We start from the raw sequence: 17,941 nt of genomic DNA, 5'->3' as shown, positions 1-17,941 counted from the left end.
TGGAAATGGTCAGACAAATCTGGCAACACTGCTCAGCGCTGGATGCGATTCCTGAATCTCATTTCACTGCTTAGTCAGTACTTGGTAATGGTGAAGGAGGTCTGATTAGCAATGCACTGTGGCTTTGATGGGTTCTCCGGGGACTCTATAGCTAATAATAGCCACACACACTGCGGTGCTGTAGTCTGCACTGGATGTTTAGCAATCAGGTAGCAAATAGAAGGAACAAGGCACAGGTAAATGCACATAACTGGAAATGTTATGTTACATTACATTACACTTACTAATGCTTTCATCCAAAGCAACTTGCAACTTACAGGGTATTAGTTACAGTGCTCAGAGCAATGTTGGGTTAGGTGCCTCGCTCGAGGGAACTTCAGCCATGGAAGGAGGTGCAGGGAGAGGCACGGATTGGTTTTGAACGAGCAACCTTCTGATCTTAATCCCACCTCCTACCCTAACCATTAGGCCACAGCTGCCCCAAATGTTACTCTCGTCTAGACTAATACTGTGAAACGGCTGCAGTCTATTTTGGAGTGCTGCCGCATGATTACTCTTGTGCAGAACTGTAACACTACACCAATAGTACAGTACGTCAAAGGCTGATCGTAATGTTGACGCCAGAGATGTCAGCCAGCCCTGCTGGCTTTGGAAAGGGACAGCCCTGCCACACGTCCCCTCCTGCATGCGCTGCACACGCAGACAAACTGCCTGTCACATGATGTGTAGTTGCATTACAACCAACTGGTTCAGAACTGACTGGTATCAACAATGCTAGGAAGGTATTTAATGTTACTTCCTGGCACCATGACTGACACTTACGGTTAACAATACTGACAAAGTTGACCCTCATTGATTTTGTTTGCTCTCACTGCGCTTTGGGGAGCTCTCTGATTAGGACCAGCTGACTCAGAATATGGTGATACCAAATATGCCGCTGGATTTCACTGGATTTGAGACACACAATTGACACCATGCCCCTTCTGTTGTGTATTCTCTTGCCCTCATCAACAGATACAGTACTTGTACTTTCTGATGCCATGATTGATACCATCAGGGAAGTCGATAGGGGATGACAAAGGGGTCAGTTGTCCCGGGCCCAGGGAGAGGCGTGGGGACCAGAATTGGGTTCTCATTACATTGTACTAGATGGGGGGGCCCCATTCAAATGAACATGACCTCGACCAGGCCAGGCAAAAGCTGTCAGCGGCCCTGGACACCATGCCCCTTCTGTCTTTCCCCTGTTTGCCAGATACCTGTAGGAGTAGCTGGCCATGCGTGTGGACCAGGCCCCATGATTTACGCCATTCGTTTTTCTTCTCTGTTTGCCAGATACATTACATTACATTAGACTTAGCTGATGTTTTTGTCCAATGCGACTTAGAGTTATTTACTGTAGGGCTGCACAATTAATCGAAAAATAATCAAAATCGTGATAACATAGTGAAATCGAACTCATGAATTTAATCGTGATTTAATCGTGGAAATAGTGAGAGCGTCCTTGAAGCCAGAACATACTGAAAGGCTGGTGTTTCTGGCCTGAAATCTGTCCACTTAAGTTTCATGCTATTGCCTTTACATAATTATTACCAATTCATTTTATTTTGCTCATCCCGTATGTAATTCATTCTTGGTTATATTTCATCTTGTTATAATTTTCAAAAAAATCAGCAAAAATCAATAATCGTGATTAATAATCGTGATTATGATTTTGACCAAAATAATCGTGATTATGATTTTTTCCATAATCGTGCAGCCCTTATTTACAGGGTATTGTTCACAGTTCCTAGAGCAGGGTTAGGTGCCTATAGTGAACTGCAATGTGGGATTAGTTGCCTTGCTCAAGGGTACTTCAGCCATGCATGGAGGTGCAGGGAGATAAGGGTGCGATTCGAACTGATCACCAGTTAGCTGTGCTGTGGTGAGCTCGCTGTGCGCCTTAACTGACATAGTGTCAGTGTCGACCCTGCCTCCAAATGTGTACACAGCAAATCGGCCGGTGTTAAATCAACTCCCATAGAGTTAAATTTAACACTTTTCCTGAGTTTATATAATGCTCACCGGTTCCGAGTTAAATCAACACTATGGATAGTGTAAATAGTTTAACTCTATTTCAGTGTTACTTCTTTAACACCCACAGTGTTACATTTTAACTCTATTCTAGTGTATTTTTCACACCAATTTTTCACTTTATGTGTTAACATCTTAACACCCACAGTGTTCTATTTTTAACACATTTGAGTGTTGAATTCCTCACCAATTAGTGTTAAAGCTTTTCACTTTAAGTGAAACATCTGAACACCCACAGTGTTCTATTTTTAACACATTTGAGTGTTGAATTAGCTTAGCGCAGCTCACTATAGGGGTTACCATGTAACTAATTGATGTTATACAATAAATACTGCTTTTTCTAAAATGTTCAGATTCTGTACTGCGTTGAGTGCACATTTACATACAGTACATGAAATATACAATCTAAATTAAATTAATTTTTCCACAAGTGATTTGTCTATTTCAAACATTCTCGAAAATACAACCAACCTCACATTAATATATTAAGATTCTTACCTTACACACCACAGTAAGTTACTGTCACCCTACCCACACTACCATGATCCCGCCCCTCCATTCATCACCACAAAAGAGGTAGCTACCATGTTATTGTGGCACCTCCCATTCCCCACCATGACTGAGACAACTGTGGCATGGAACCAGCCCATCACACTGCTCTATTGAATTGATAGACCGAACTATCCATAACCACAGAGAAACGCAAGTATCTGCAATATGTTCAATATTATTACCATTTGATAGTTGTAGTCTCCTGGATGATGGTACATTAACCCGTGTGCATAGAATACTCTGGTTGAGCATAATTAGACAAACCTGAAATTTCCCTGAAAATTACCCTCCAAAACGGATACCCGCTACCATAATACTCACTACCAACTAAATAGCTAGCCAGCCAACAAACCAGTCCACCGGCCAACCAAAAGAGTCAGTTGTCAGCTAGCCAGCCAAAGAGCCGGCTAACCAACTAACACTCATTTAGTCAGCCAACTAACCAACAAACAAGTCAGCTGTATGGCTAGCCAGCTAACAAACCAGCCATCCAGTCAACCAAAAGAGTCAGTTAGCCAGCCAACCAGCTGGCCAACAAACAGTCAGTTGGTCGGTCAGTTAGCTCACTAACCAACAAGCCGGACAGAGAGCCAGCGAACCAGTCATTTAGGCAAGCAACTCAAGCATTGTGACAGTCTGAGTTTATATAGAGGTGAAAGTTAACCATGTGACCAGAGTAATCAGGCATGTGGCAGCTGCAGGTAGTAATTCAATGAACTTGTAACAGTATGTACTCAAGTGAGGTCAGGTAGGCCTACTAATTGACAGATTGATTGGGCACTACCGTACCATTGTTCCTGGTTGATGGTAGGCAATGTCAATCATGTCATGCAGCATTTGACTTTCAATTGTGCAATGGCACTTCACAAGATAGCCTAATTTTGTTTACTAGGTGGCAATATTCTGATTTAAAATTGGATGCTGGAGTTTTGGCGTGCACATCCAAGCCAAAGGGCATTAGCAGGCGTGCCAACTTAAGAAAGTGTTTGTGTAGCACATTGGTTGCAACTTGATTTATTGGAAGCAGAACCAGCAACATTTCCAATCATAGACCTTCTTCTAATTAGGCCTGGCAATTAGTAATTACAATCAATCATGGCCAGGAGCAACCCAAAGTGACATACAGATATGCAACATTGGTTACTGTCCCTAGGGTAATGCCGGGTTAGAAGGGATTAGAACCTGCAACTCTCTGATTTTAAGTCCACCTCCCTAACCATTAGGCCAAGGCTGCCACATCACACAACCTGGGCCTTCAGACACTTCATGGACATTTACAGCAAACTATTTAGTCATCAACTTCTTGTTTGCTACATGTCTTCCCATGCTTGGGGTGCATCCCAATATGTGTCCTTGCCTCCTCCACTTGCCTCCTCCACTCGCTTCTCGTCATGATGACATCACTGACAACAGCATTATATTTCAATATCTTGCAAAAGCTCAATTTTAGAGTCTTTTTCTCGTTTGCAATTGTTATGGTGAATGAAAAACAGTCCCTCAAAAGTTGTTGTGGCTAGGCTGACAGCTGGGAAACTTTATTGTTTTCTCCACGGAGGTGGGTCCAGGAGGCGGGGCGAGGAGACAAGCGCAAGTGAAGGAGGCAAGGTCGCATATTGCAACGCACTCTTGGTCATCTCCTTTTTTCTCACTTCCTCATGTCAATATGTACAACCGGAGGGGGAGGGGCTTAGGACATATGGGCTTCAGATCGTGTCCCATCATGCAATGCACTTATGGAGAGCCATTTATCTGGATGGAATATCTTAAGTGTGCTTCAAAATATTACTCCTTGTTATATTCTGTGTTTATTGTAGGGATTGTACTATTTAAAGTGGTACACAAGAAAAATGACCATATTCCCACCGTCATGAAGATGGTCATGTATATCTCCCAATATATAAAAGCTCATTCTCCTGTCATTTGACAGAGAGTGAGGAACGCATAGTCAACTGATGATGGGTATATACATGTATATCACAAGACATTAAGAATGAAATAATTTGCTGAAAATGTCAATGAAAGGTGTGATTGTAATGAAGAGCCCAACCTGTCTATGACTGAAGTTGTGCCCCAATGCACTAATAATTCAATAGATTCTCCGCCCACACAGTAGTTTACTGTGATGTTTCCTACTTTATCACTTTGGCATGCTGGTTATCCTTGAAGAGCACAGTACAATACTGTGATGTGCAAGTTAGGTGAGAAATGGCAAGTGATACAATGATTTCAAACTAATTTGCTGTGTGCCGTGTGACCATCACAGTAGCATAGTGTACCAGAACATCAGAGTAATTAACTGTGAGATTTCACAGTAAATTACTCTGACATCCTTGTAAGTTTTTACTGTGCAGATGAAAGAACCGGATGTGGAATGTCACTCTCAATCAGTGTTAGGCAGTTAACTCTTTGAAACAACACAGTGCGCAGAGCTTTTTAAGCACTCCCAGTGTTAAAGTAACACCACAATCAACACCCAGTGACTCCCATTCACACCAGAATAATTAACACCAGTTTTGCTGTGTACTTATTGATGCCATAACTGACACTGGACCCTGACTCCAAATGTGTACTTATTGATGCCATAACTGACACCATGCCCCTTCTGTTGTGTATCCATCACCAGGTACCTGTACTGCGGTGAGCTGGCCGTGCGTCTGGAGCAGGCCACCACCCTGCACCTACTGGCCACCAAGTTCAACGTGTCGCTGCTGCGGGATGGCCTGAGCCAGCTGATGAGCGAGAGCCTGGCCGGAGAGAGCGAGGCGGCGGGCAGCCGGGCGGTGCGCTGGTACGAGTACGCTGTGACGTCGGGAGACGAGGCGCTCCGCAACAGCTGCCTGCGTTACCTCACCTGGAACCTGACGTCTGCGCTGCGCAGCCGCGACTGGCCCGAGGTCAGCCCATTTCTTTTCTTTTCTTTAAAATAAAATGTAGGGGCTTTATTTGATGAGTTAGTCTAGTTAGTGTGAGATGAGTGACAGGAAGTGAGTGGGGTTGAATTAATCGAACCTGGAATCCCCGGCGTAACAGTTAATTCCCTAGCTGCACAGTTGCAATTGGCCCAACGTGAATTCATTTCTTCTTTTTTTTTAAGAAATAATACGATAGGTGAATTCAATTTTTAATTAATTCCTTAATTTACCTCTGGGAAGCGTCGGTTCCAAGGGCTGATTACTGCACGGTCCTACTGGGCCCAGGCCCAGAGTCCAGGGGGCCCTGAATCCCAAGTCTCTGTATTTCCAGTCTCATATCATGTTAGAATACATACAGTATACTGAGAGCCCATTAAAGGGACACTGTACAGGAAATGGTCAAAAAAGGCACTGCAACTATGCTGCTTACTGAAATTGGGCTGCCTATTGCCAAATTTGATCTTTACATGAAAGTTTACTAAGTATTAAACAAATATTTTCTAGTATGGTCCAAGTACAGTCAATTTTGCAGCTAAAAATGGCTATTTTTGGAAATTCAAAATGGCGGACCATGGTTTCATCCCAGTCGTTTTGGGCCCTAAGCGACCGCCTTGACTATCGCAGGCCCTGCCCCTGGGGGTCAATAAAGTTACTCTAAAACTGCTCTACTCTACTGTAGTACTCTACTCTACTAATCTACTCTACTACAATACTCTACTACAACTACTCTACCCTACTCTACTCTACTCTACTCTACTACACTAAATTATTCTGCTCTATTACTCTATGCTAATCTACTGTCCTGTACTCTACTGTAGATGAGCGCCCCCTTGCTGCTGACGCTGCTACAGCGCTCGGACCTGGTGCTGCAGAGTGAGTTGGAGCTGTTTGAGGCTGTGGAGGCGTGGCTTGAGCGGCAGGACCCGGACGCGCTGACGGCCGAGAACGCGCTGCGCTCCATACGCTACGCCATGATGGCGCCGTGCGAGCTGTTCCGCCTGCAGCGGGAGTCGGGCATCCTGCAACGCTACGCCGAGTCCGTGCGTGACCTGCTCTTCATGTCCTACCAGTTCCACTCCGCGCCGCCGCTGCAACTTGCCAAGTTCTTCGACGTCAATTGCAGTCTGTTTGCGCCGCGTAACTACCTGGGCTCGGCGTGGGGCGTGCCCTGGGTGATTGGGAGCCCCGCACGTGACGACCGCAGCCTCAGCTTCCAAACGCAGCTGGGCCCCAGTGGCCACGAGGCCGGCAAGCGCGTCACATGGAACGCGCTCTTCTCGCCAAGGTGGCTGCCGCTCAACCAGAGGCCGCCGTTCTCTGCCGAGCAGGCCATGCAGCCGCCCAACCCTCGCTCCGAGGACCGCGGCCGCCCGCGCGTCATCGTCACCCCGGCAACCTCCAGCGGCGACATGGCGGGCGTCAGCTTCCAGAAGACGCTCCTGGTGGTGGCCAGGCAGCAGGGCAAGATGGCGGTGCGGCACGTCTACAACTTCCACCAGAGCACGGAGGAGGCTGGAGACTTCCTGGAGGGCGTCGACCTGCAGCGGCGTGGCTCTGCCTACCTGCCCAACGGCGCTCTGCACCTGCACCTCATCGTCAAGCCCCTCTACCAGAGCCTCCTCGCACCCAAGAACTGACATCACACCGCCACCCCATGGACCAAAACACCTCACAAAGATGACCAAATTCTTCATATTTCAGGCCCCTTGACAAATCGTAGCAGTGTTGGTTTCACAGTACCAACAACACCAGCCACAACATCTGACAAACATGACCAAATACTAAATATTTCAGGCCCTTTGACAAAGTACAGCATGACTCGGCACCCAGTTACAACAAACATGACAAATTACAGCAGTGCTGGTTCCACAGTACCAACAACACTAACCACAACACCTGACAAATATGACCAGATAGACCTACTTAACATTTCAGGCCCTTTGACAAATGATAGCAGTATTATTCAGCACGCAGTTACAACAACTATAACAAAAAATTATAGCAGTGCTGGTTCCACAGTACCAACACTAACTACAACACCTGACAAATATGACCAGATACTTAACATTTCAGGCCCTTTGACAAATGATAGCAGTATTATTCAGCACCCAGTAACAACAACTATAACAAAAAATGATAGCACTGTTGGTTCCACAGTAACAACAGAAATGTTGGCACTACTATATTCAACAATGAGCCCCTCAAATCAGACAACCTTCCCTCCCTTGCCGGCAGAAGTGGCGACAGACGGTCTTACTGCGGCCTTATATGATCCTCTCCCCAATCAGACAAAAATACAGGCCATTTCCAAAGCTACTGTACCAAGATTGACATGGGCAATGCTGTTCTTTAGTTTATGTGAAACTCATATCACATTATTAATTTGATGGAAAATAGGCTAAATAGTTCAGAGGAAAGATAACAGCAATGGCTTGCCATTTCAAAACAAATGAATTGTGTAGGGCTAATTTTTGGAAAAATATTAATTGGGAAATACATTTTAGGTGTTAGAGGTAAGGAAAGGTTCCAATTTCTTTATACTCACAGAACAGTAGCCCGTGAGAAGTAATAAAACGTGTTTAATTTATGTTAAACGAATTACCACTGGTTTATCTATGGGGTTGGCATTTCTGATAAAAAAACAACTAGTTTTGCTAGTTAAAGTTCTGACATGTACATAGACTATTGTTTACAAGCTGAGAAACATGCCTTAGTTTAGTGTAAAGAAAGTCCTCTAGTACTACTAAAATGACAACTGTTGCAATGTAGGTAGGCTGTTTGTGCAAAGCAGGACAAGACAACAAATTAGGCTAGCCATTGTATGTGCTTCTTTTTAATTGACAACAGCATGTAATGGTTTTGTAATTGTGTTGGTGCAGACTGCAATTGTTGTAATAAAATGCGTTAACACATCCTTTTTGCGTAATGTGATTTCTTATTCATTGATTAATTTACATAGATCAAGCTGACAGTGAACTGCCATCAATAAAATCAAGTTCAGTACACTGATGGCCTACTCAACTTAGGTGTGTATCGACTACGAATCCCAGTATCCTTTGCGCCTCGTGCAGGAAGAAGGCTAGCTCGCTGGGGCTCAACTGATCCAAGTTAGGAGCTCTCAGCTGCTAGCCTTGGCCCATCATGTAAGGGCTGCTGAGCTTTCTTTGCAGACCAATTGCAGAAATTCCCCGTTTCCAGGCATATTTGCACGGTGTGCAATTCGAATTCTACACTTTGCACGGAAGCAAACGGATCGCGCGCGCGAATAGTCCAAGTGCATGCCAATCCGGGCTTGTGTTTTGCACCTTTGTTGCAAAGCAAGCCCACTGAAGCTCCAACGCGAGGCGAGGGAGGTGGAGGGAGGGAGTGCGAGAGAAGGCAAAGTCTTTTGTGCTTCCCCTCCCCCCCACAACAGCAAAGGGGAAATGTCTAATGCAAAGGGAGGTAAGTATATTAACGCGATCTATGCAATCCCGTTGAAATGCAATCGGCGTTGCATTTTCTGCAAAGTGCATTACTGCAGAATAGGCTCGCCTGATGCATTTCAAAGTTTGATTATTTGAAAGGGTCAGTTGCATTTCCTGTGTAAAGATCTGCCCTTCTGCAGAGTTCCTGGTAAGACGATGCGCTCCTGAGTTGCACATATATGCTAGACGTTATTTGCATTCTTGTTCGACCACGATTGAGAAAGCTATTCCGCCGTATATCCTCTCCCAGGAACTACCAAGCAGCTTATTTCGATTGTGCAATGCAAACATGGTTAGTCTTGCATAAATGAAGACATTATGGTAAAATCGACCGTGCAATGCATTTTTCAATGCGCACGGGCTTATTTGTGCATTGGTTCAGTTTCGTGTGTTTTGCAAACAATGTGCATATTTTGTTCTTCTAAACTTTGCGTGTCAATCGTGTGACTTCGTCGTTGCCGGAGAAACATGACATGACCCCACTGCACGTCCAGTTGCACACGAGTATCAAGAAAAAGCCGCTGGAAAATTACGACAAAGTTCTGACATTTTGATCAGTGGCAGTTTCAGTGTCACTGCACGTAATGGAAAATTATTAAGATGCCATGGCAAGTAAGCTTTGTTCCTGCTGCAATACGTGGGTATAAGTTGCAAAAATAAAAAGCTAAATATAGGGTTGTTGCGAACGTCTGGTGACAAACAGTTCAAGGAACAGGGCATTCGGCAGCCTATCTCAGCACTGACCTGGGAAAGCCAGATCGCTGCCAACTAGCACCAATTGTGTCCTTTTCAGTAAAAAGCACGCGATCCACCGCAGAAGGAACATCATATTCCTACGTAGCTTTATGGTAGGCCTATGGCGCCCCAATTAACAGACATGTTTTTGCGAGATAAAGACCCATAGGATATTTATTCTTATGCAACTTGCAATGGCCTATATCCCCGAGTGTTTTTTCGCACCCCAGGACTAATTGACGTAACATCTCTTATGAATCTTAACCACGCACTGTCCAGCGGCCTCTGTGGAAGACAGGCAGGCGGCAATCCGATCCCTGTACAGGACATGCCAGTCCCAACGGTAACCATGCGCCTTGACAAGTAAACATGATATGAAGAGCTCCCTCTTGCCAAGGAAGTTTAGTCGTTATTATTGGTGGACAGTTAAGTGTAACAGTATGCTTAGTGATAGCTCAGGGTTGTTTTTTTGAAGGTGTCAGAAACGAGACGTGGCTGTTGCGTAACCCACAGGTGACACACCTCACCTGTGTTGTGGCAGTCACAGTTTTCAAGTGTAGCCTAGTGATGGCCATGCTCAACTTCTGTAGTGACAAAAAAACTAGAGTGCGAGTTAAAAAGTTTGCAAACTTATAAAGGATGAAAAACCGCACTCACACGCTGATTCTCTGTATTCATTGTACACCATGTCCACAAGCAGACACGTTTCGGCCTTTAAGCCATCATCGTCGCGAACATTTGGCTTGAGGGCCGAAACACGTCGTCTGCTCGTGGACATGGTGGTACAATAAATAATGAGTCACGGTTTTCCCCAGGTCCCCCCCTCTCGCGGACGGCACACAGACCCAAGATGAAAGCAGTTGTTTAGGGCGAGGTCAGGACCAGACCACCCCTCTAGGCAAGGCAACCAGCAGCATACGTGTTTGCACATTTACTTAACTGTGCTGGGGACTTCCCTCAGACCCGCTGATAGCAATTGCAGAAGTGCAGAAAACGTGTCTGTTTCACGCAGCTTTTGCACAGATTGTAGCCTAGACTAGAAGAGTAGAATTGTCACCAGACGTGAGTTTTACGCTCTGAAAATGCACAGTCATTTTAGCATTGAGTGGGACACTTTGTTCCAGTCAAAGATCTGCTGAACCCGGCGGCCCTGCCAGAGTGTCTGAAAATAGTCTCCCCATGCCCAGAATCTGGAATTGGCCATAGCTGGCTGGTAATAGGCACGTTAGATACTGAGATCTCATGTTAATGAATAGGTGTGCGTGTGTGCTGTGCAGTAGGCTCCACATGCTGAGTGCTTCTGTCTGTGGCTCTGGAGCCCAGGGCAGGCAGCCTGTGTTGTGTGGGAACTATATGGGCCCCCTTGGTGCCATTTTGTATTCTTTTCCTCTCCCGCTGCATTGTGTACAGTTGACAAGGCCTCTGTGTGTGACGTGACGACTGGTACCGTTTGTAACACTTTGCCCTGCGCTGTGGCCCCTCTGACCTGCGGATAGTGTACGCATGTGCCCCCCACCCCCCCACCCATGTATGCAAATTGCCCCTCCCTCCCGGATCTCAGATTCCTAAATCCGCTGTGCTTCTGCTGCTGTGTTGGTGACGGCTTTGCTGCAAGCTCTCCAGCTCCTGTAGTAACTTAGGCTCTGTGGTGTATTGAATAATAATAATAATAATAGCAATAGTAATAATAACTGTATTTGTATAGCATAATTCATACTATAAATATCTTAATTTCCCTCTGGATCAATAAATGATGCTCTACTTTACTCCACAGCAGTGAGTTTTACCACTCCTTTTCTATTCTATAGCGAGCTCTATAGCCAGTGGTGGAACATTTGCATACAGGGCCCTATAGGCAAAACACTGATAGGCCCCCCCACATGGCCTGCCATGGTAGGGCCCCCACCACTCCCCTGCTCGCCCCCCTGTAGAAAACCACTGCCTTATAGTGTTCTGCAGCGAGCTTTCCTCTTCCTGTGCTCTGTTGCGAGTTCTACAGCCCCTCCAGTGTTCTCTAATGTTGTGAGTTCTACAGCCCTTCTGTTTTCTGTTGCAGTGCTCTCCAATGTTGCGAGTTCTGCAGACCCTTGTAGCGAGCTCTTAAGTTCTACTGTTCACTGCAGTCAGCTCTGCAGCCACTGTGGCGTTGCCTGTTGCAATATAACTGGGTATTCGCGATTCACCATAAGGCCTGGGATATGCATACGTATGCTTGCTGCAGGATGCGGGCACGTGGCACTTTTCATGCACAGATGTGTTTTGTGCACAAGCACCATGCTTATTTTATGTCAGTTTTGTGCGTGACACAAGTGACACCTGAAACAAGTTACGCAGATGCTCGTGCAATGTTGCCAGGGTTTCCCCCATCACTGTATTGCTAAGGTGGCACACCTTGACAAGAAACACCTAACACCTTGACTAGGTCCCCTTGAAAAGATGAAGATTACATGTTGTGAATGCAATTTCCTAAGTTGCTTAACCAAAAAATATATAGGCCCACTTTGAATGCCTCACCACCTTGACTATCAAAAAGTCTGCGGGGAAACACTGGTTGCAATATTGACACAACCACAAACTTCCACGTCGAGGTTGTGTGATAGTCAATCAATGTTGGAAAATATTAATGAGAGCTTTGTCGGCTATCTGGCCCCTACATGAGGCCTCCCGTATCATGCGTAGTGCTCTGATCGTTCTGAAGAATGTATGTGCACTTGGTCGCATGTGGTTCCGTGCGTAATTTAAGTCACACAGCAAGCATACCCCGGGGCTAACTGCAGCTATGCTGCATGGCTGGGGAAGCTGTGATCTAATGGGTAGGGAGGTGGTCTTAAGTTCAGAGGGTTGCAGGTTCGAATCCCACCCTTACCTCTTCCTAAGCTTATACCTCCATGGTGGAAGTGTCCTCGAGCAAGGCAAGGATTGCTCCAGCTTCTGTAACCGATAGCCGGTAAATGATTGTCAGTCGATCTGGAAAAAAGCCTCATTTAAGTGTAATGTAATGTCATGGTGTTGCTGTAATAACTGCAGGAGTGTTTGCCATGTCGCATGGCTGGTGATCCAGCGGATGCCTCTGTCGCACACTCTCTCTCTCTCTCTCTCTCTCTCTCTCTCTCTCTCTCTCTCTCTCTCTCTCTCTCTCTCTCTCTCTCCTGCTCTCTTGTTCTGTGTCACATACACAATATTTGCCTTCCTGCCCTGTCTCTTCCTTCCTTTCCTTAGTTCTCTCTCTCTCCCCACCCTTCTCTTTCGTTCCCTCTCCGTCTCTCTATTTCACACTCTTTTTGCTCTCTCTTGTGTTTCTCCTCCCTCTTTCTGTCTCTAGTAGTCTCTCTTTTTTTTCTCTCCATCTCACTCTCTCTCTCCCGCACCCATTTGCACTCTCTTTCTCTCTCTCTCTCTCTCTCTCTCTCTCTCTCTCTCTCTCTCTCTCTCTCTCTCTCTAATCTCAGCATCTCCATCTCTCTGGTGCACATTAGAAAGCCTTAATGCCTGCTGCTGCTACTTCCGTTCCGTTCGCCTTCCTGCGTTAAAGTGAACCCGCGAGTAATGTTGAGACCAGTGAGTAATTTGGAGAACAGAGAGAGGCGAGCGGAGCTGAGAGCTGTGATGCTTTGTCTTGAAGCCAGGTCTTCCTGCGCAGTCATGGGTATGAGATTAGGGCATCAGACTTATAGCCCAAAGGTTGCCGGTTGGGCTCCTGAACTGCCAGGTTGGTGGGGGCAGTAATTAACCAGTGCTCTACCCCCATCATCCTCCATGGCTGAGGTACCCTGAGCATGGTACCTACCGTCCCACCGCACTGCTCCCTTGGGTGCTGTTTGGGGCTGCCCCCAAGGGATAAATGCAAATTTATGGTGTGCAGTTAGCAGTGTGCTGTTTGACAATGACAATGGGAGTTTCCCAGGTGGTATGGGTGGCACAGCATGATACTCCTGAACCATGTGCTATCCATGTACTCAGTGCTACCGATACTGTATGAGGCTTCGGGATGGAGATTAAGTAACGTTCTACCACAGAACTACTAGTTGGAATCTGTTACACATTCATAACAGGCCTACAAAGCTGCACGGTATTGTAGTATTAGCCTAGTCGTATTAGCCTAGCCTAGTAACAGGAGAGAGAAGATGCTTCATTGATGCCAGAGTAATATCGCAATGTCTCTGCCCAACTATGAAAGATGAACTCTGCTAGGTGGAATCTGTTACATGTGCGACGCAGGGACGACGCAGCCTCATACCCCTGTCATGATTGAACCAGGCAAGTGAATGTGTCGTGGCGCTGACACTTGATGGCATCTCTTTAACGGAACAAATTTATATCTTTGCGTAATATATGCCTAGGTTACACACGGAGGCGGAAACGTTTGGCAGCGCATTGCAAATAATGGGAAAGCTGCCTCACAAAAATATCAATTTCCACCGTTATTGGAAGGCAGGCTTTCAGATAAAGTAGGCTTAGTGCCGTTTTAAGTCACTAAGGTGCGCCGCTGCTCTGCACTCTTCTCACCTTTTTCATCCCTGACCTGTTTGCATGCCTGCTTTCCTGCATTTAGAAATCGGCATCTGTAATCACAGCGTTGTACATCTGATCGAGCACAGCTGATCTACTACCTGTACAGTATACCAGTGGTTCTTAACCTGGGGTGCGGGCACCCCCTGGGGGTGCGCCAGAGATTTCAGGGGGTGCACAGAATTTAGTTTGTGTTGAGGTTGTGACCAAAACTCAGCTTGTGAACATTATAATTAGTCCAAATCAAAACCAAACTAATGCATGTTTTGGTCCCCATGTAAAGGCATTGTATTGTGTAGAGTCTTAAGCAAGAATCATTGCAATTAATCACTTAAAAATCATTTTTAGTACTTATACAAGTGTAGAAGTTTGGGTTGGGGGTGCGCGGCTTGTCTTTGGCACAGGTAAGGGGGTGCATTAAGAAAAAAGGTTGGAATGGAAAGTTTAATGTTTTATTTCGATCAACGTTCTAATCCGGTGGGGCTTTCAGGTGACCCCAACAAATTTTAGCGCCCTAGGCGACTGGCTTGTCTGCTGTGGTACTATACCTAGCGCCGGCCCTGCGGAGGTACAGCCTTTTCCCGCCGAGATGCATCCCCACTCCACTCTCGCTCGCAGCTTAAAGACCGGCAAGATTAATTGCCATTGCGCCTTTGCAGCCTTGCTTCCGCTATACCCACCCGTCTCTCTTTTCCTCTCCCTCTCTCTCTCTCTTTCCCTTTCTCTCTCTCTGTTTTTCCCTGTCGCCTTCTCCTCTTCTCCCCTTGTCTCGTTTCATTTCTCTCCCTCTCGCACGCTGCCCTACTTTACATCTCCCTCCATACACACACCCCCAACCCCCCAACCCCCTCTCCCCTTAGCACGCGCAATAACACACGACACGGCACAAGCCATTGGCAGGGTTTAGCTGTACCATGCAAACGGTGTGTCAGCGGGTCTGTTGGGGGCCAGTGTTGGGGGTTCTTGTCCCGGGAGGTGGATGAGGGTTTGTGGGAGGAGAGGAAGAGGAAGAGGAAGGGGAGGTTGAGTGGGGTAGTCTGCTGCCCGCAAGAAATAAATAGCTTGCTGTTGCTCCCCACCTGACTTCCACGCGATGTGTTTTGATACTCAAGTGTCGTGCGAACCGGGACTCCCACTCTTATCCATGCAACCCCCCCCCACACACACACACACACACACACACACACATTTCACGCAATGTTTTTGATACTTAAGTGTCGTGTGAATTAGGACTCTCCTAGCCATACCACCCCACCCCCCCCCACCCCCAACAACCTACCCATTGACGTCCGAGATGAGATGAGCACTTAAAAGCAGTGAATGCTTCTACCATCCGCCAGTGCTAACCATCTGAATTATAGGAGAGAGACATCGATAGATGGAGAGAAAGACTGAAAAAATAAAAGAGAGATGAAATGATTTGCCAACAGACGGCCTTGGCAGGATGTGAATGTAACAGGCTGGAGGGCAAACGCAAAAAAAACCCTCTTCCATAGCCCAGCGTGTCGACTGGAGTAAGCAATGCTAGCAAGTCGGTCAGTCATTCAGTCGGTCAGTCACTGGCTGCAAATTATTCTACTTCTTCACATCCTCTCCTACTGCCTACACCATCTGGCTTTGGTGTCATTTCTCCTCTGTGGAGGAGACAAGATGGCTTCCCTGTTTACAATTAGTACAGAGTGGATTCATCCCCCCCCATGAGAGGAACTAGAATAACATGGGGAGTATTCCAAGAAGTGAACCAGAAGTTACCATTGATGAATTGGGAAATCACCTAATAGCAGAGCCTTCACTCCTCATTTTCATAACTAAATGACACCCCCGTGCCGTCACTGTGACGTGTGTTGAGATGCCCCTTGTCATTTTCCTGCCATGCCTTATAGAGTAATGTCGTGCAAGCGTGAAATTTGTCATTCGTCTCACTGTATGAAAACATAAATGGACATTCAGTCCATTGCTCAAAATATACATAGATCATTGCATCCATATCCCGCCCTCTAGCCACCCTCCCCAGCATACACATCATACAGTATACTGTACAAGTACGGTACCCGATACAGTATCGGAGGGGGCCTTTCTGGTGTGCATAGCAGACATTGGGCCACAAGGCTTTTATGGCCTGTTGTAAAAGCGTAGAAAATAGCTCCTGGCCAATAGCGAATACAGAACACAAACGAAAGCAGCTGATGGGTGGTGTGCTGTGCATCTAAGTAACACAGGTGGCGGCCATCTTGAAACCGTCAGTTCAGGCCGCAACCAAAGCACCTGTTGTTTTGCTGTGTGTGTGCTGTGTTCTAAAAACTGTCCTGTGTGTTGGAATGCAGAACTTGCGTTCTAAGAACATCTGAATGTAGAACAGTGTTATGTATTACTTTCTAAAAACTGTCCCGACTGAAGGGTGTTTTTTTTCCCCTTCACTCCCAGCCGTGTGCAAGATATGTCACTGGGGCCACTTAGCGAATAAACATGGAGTATGGGGACGGCCAGCTATTGAACACAGAGGTTGGGTGTCAACAGGTTGACATCTAATCCTGAGTGATATCCCCCCACCGCCTTCACCCCTTTCCTCTCTTTCCTTAACCTACCCAACACACACACTCACACGCACACACACACATAGTCATTGCCCCTCTCTGACAGCAGCATATTCACTGTCTACCCCCCCACACACACACACACACACAAACACAAACACAAGTCTAGATATCTTTTGCTCTTTTCTCTGTTGCTCATTCTCTGTTGCTCTCTCTCCCTCTCCTTCTATTTCTCTTTCTCTCTTACTCCCTCTCCTTCTGCCCCCTCTCTCTTTCTTTCATTCTCTCCCTCTTCCTTACTCTCCTCTCTCTCCTTCCGTCTACAGACAGATTCAAACGCCCCTCACACCAGTAACCCAGATGCCACCCATTTGCCCTGTGAGGGAATTCCTGCCAAACCACACACACACACACACACACACACACACACACACACACACACACACACACACACACACACACACACACAGAGAAACACACGTGTGCGCGCACATTATGACCCATAAAATGTGTGTGTGTGCTCTCCCTGGGCCTGGCTACACATTTGCACATTCAGGCTCCGTATCGGATTCACTTTTTAAAAGTGTGTGTGCATGCATGTGATTGCTTGGGTGCAGAGTGCGCGTGCCTGCCTCTGCATGGATGTGCGAAGTGTGCGTGTGTGCTTTTGTTTTTAGCATGGGCCACCTTACCTTGGCATTTAGCAAAGGACTTGTGCCGTCAATGATAATGACACCCAAACAGACTGGCACATCCAGAGGGAGGGGAGGGGAGTGAGGTCTGTCTGTCTGTCAGGGTGGTGTTGATGGAGGTCTGAGGTTCTGTCTGTCCGTCTGTCAGTCGGTGTAGATTGGGGGTGGGGTCTTTCTGTCTTAAAGCGGCTTGTTTTTAAGGAAGGAGCAGCAGTCGGCATTGACCTTGAATACGACACCCAACCTGTGCTGGTCGGCTGTGGAGAGTGGTAAGAGTCATCTCCAAGTAGTGCCAATATGGCCACCGTAGGAAAAAGTCTGTTGGCAGGGGGCAGCCGGACGGGACAGGGGGTAAGGGTTGGCTCGGAATGGGTGTCAGTAGGGTGGTCGGGAAGGTGGCTACTGTTAACCACATCATTCCCAAAGGAGCGAACAACTCCACGAACAACCCCCCACCTCTCCAACCACAC

At 46.6% G+C, this 17,941-nt stretch overlaps 2 protein-coding genes across 2 annotated transcripts in view; both read left to right on the top strand.

Moving 5' to 3' along the window:
• The window catches only part of btbd17a (BTB (POZ) domain containing 17a), a 38,375-nt gene extending 31,204 nt beyond the window's left edge, over positions 1 to 7,171 (top strand). The window contains exons 5-6 of the mRNA XM_063221416.1: positions 5,246 to 5,516; positions 6,353 to 7,171. Coding sequence (XP_063077486.1) covers positions 5,246 to 5,516; positions 6,353 to 7,171 — 1,090 coding nt within the window. The remainder of the gene's footprint in view (positions 1 to 5,245; positions 5,517 to 6,352) is intronic.
• A 1,427-nt stretch (positions 7,172 to 8,598) lies between these two features.
• The window catches only part of map2k6 (mitogen-activated protein kinase kinase 6), a 48,500-nt gene continuing 39,157 nt past the window's right edge, over positions 8,599 to 17,941 (top strand). Inside the window, exon 1 of the mRNA XM_063221778.1 lies at positions 8,599 to 8,978. Within this exon, the coding sequence (XP_063077848.1) occupies positions 8,813 to 8,978 (166 nt within the window). The 5' untranslated portion in view covers positions 8,599 to 8,812. The remainder of the gene's footprint in view (positions 8,979 to 17,941) is intronic.

This window comes from Engraulis encrasicolus, chromosome 17, assembly GCF_034702125.1.
Source record: "Engraulis encrasicolus isolate BLACKSEA-1 chromosome 17, IST_EnEncr_1.0, whole genome shotgun sequence".
NCBI lineage: Eukaryota > Metazoa > Chordata > Actinopteri > Clupeiformes > Engraulidae > Engraulis > Engraulis encrasicolus.
This window is presented reverse-complemented; position numbering and strand designations above follow the sequence as displayed.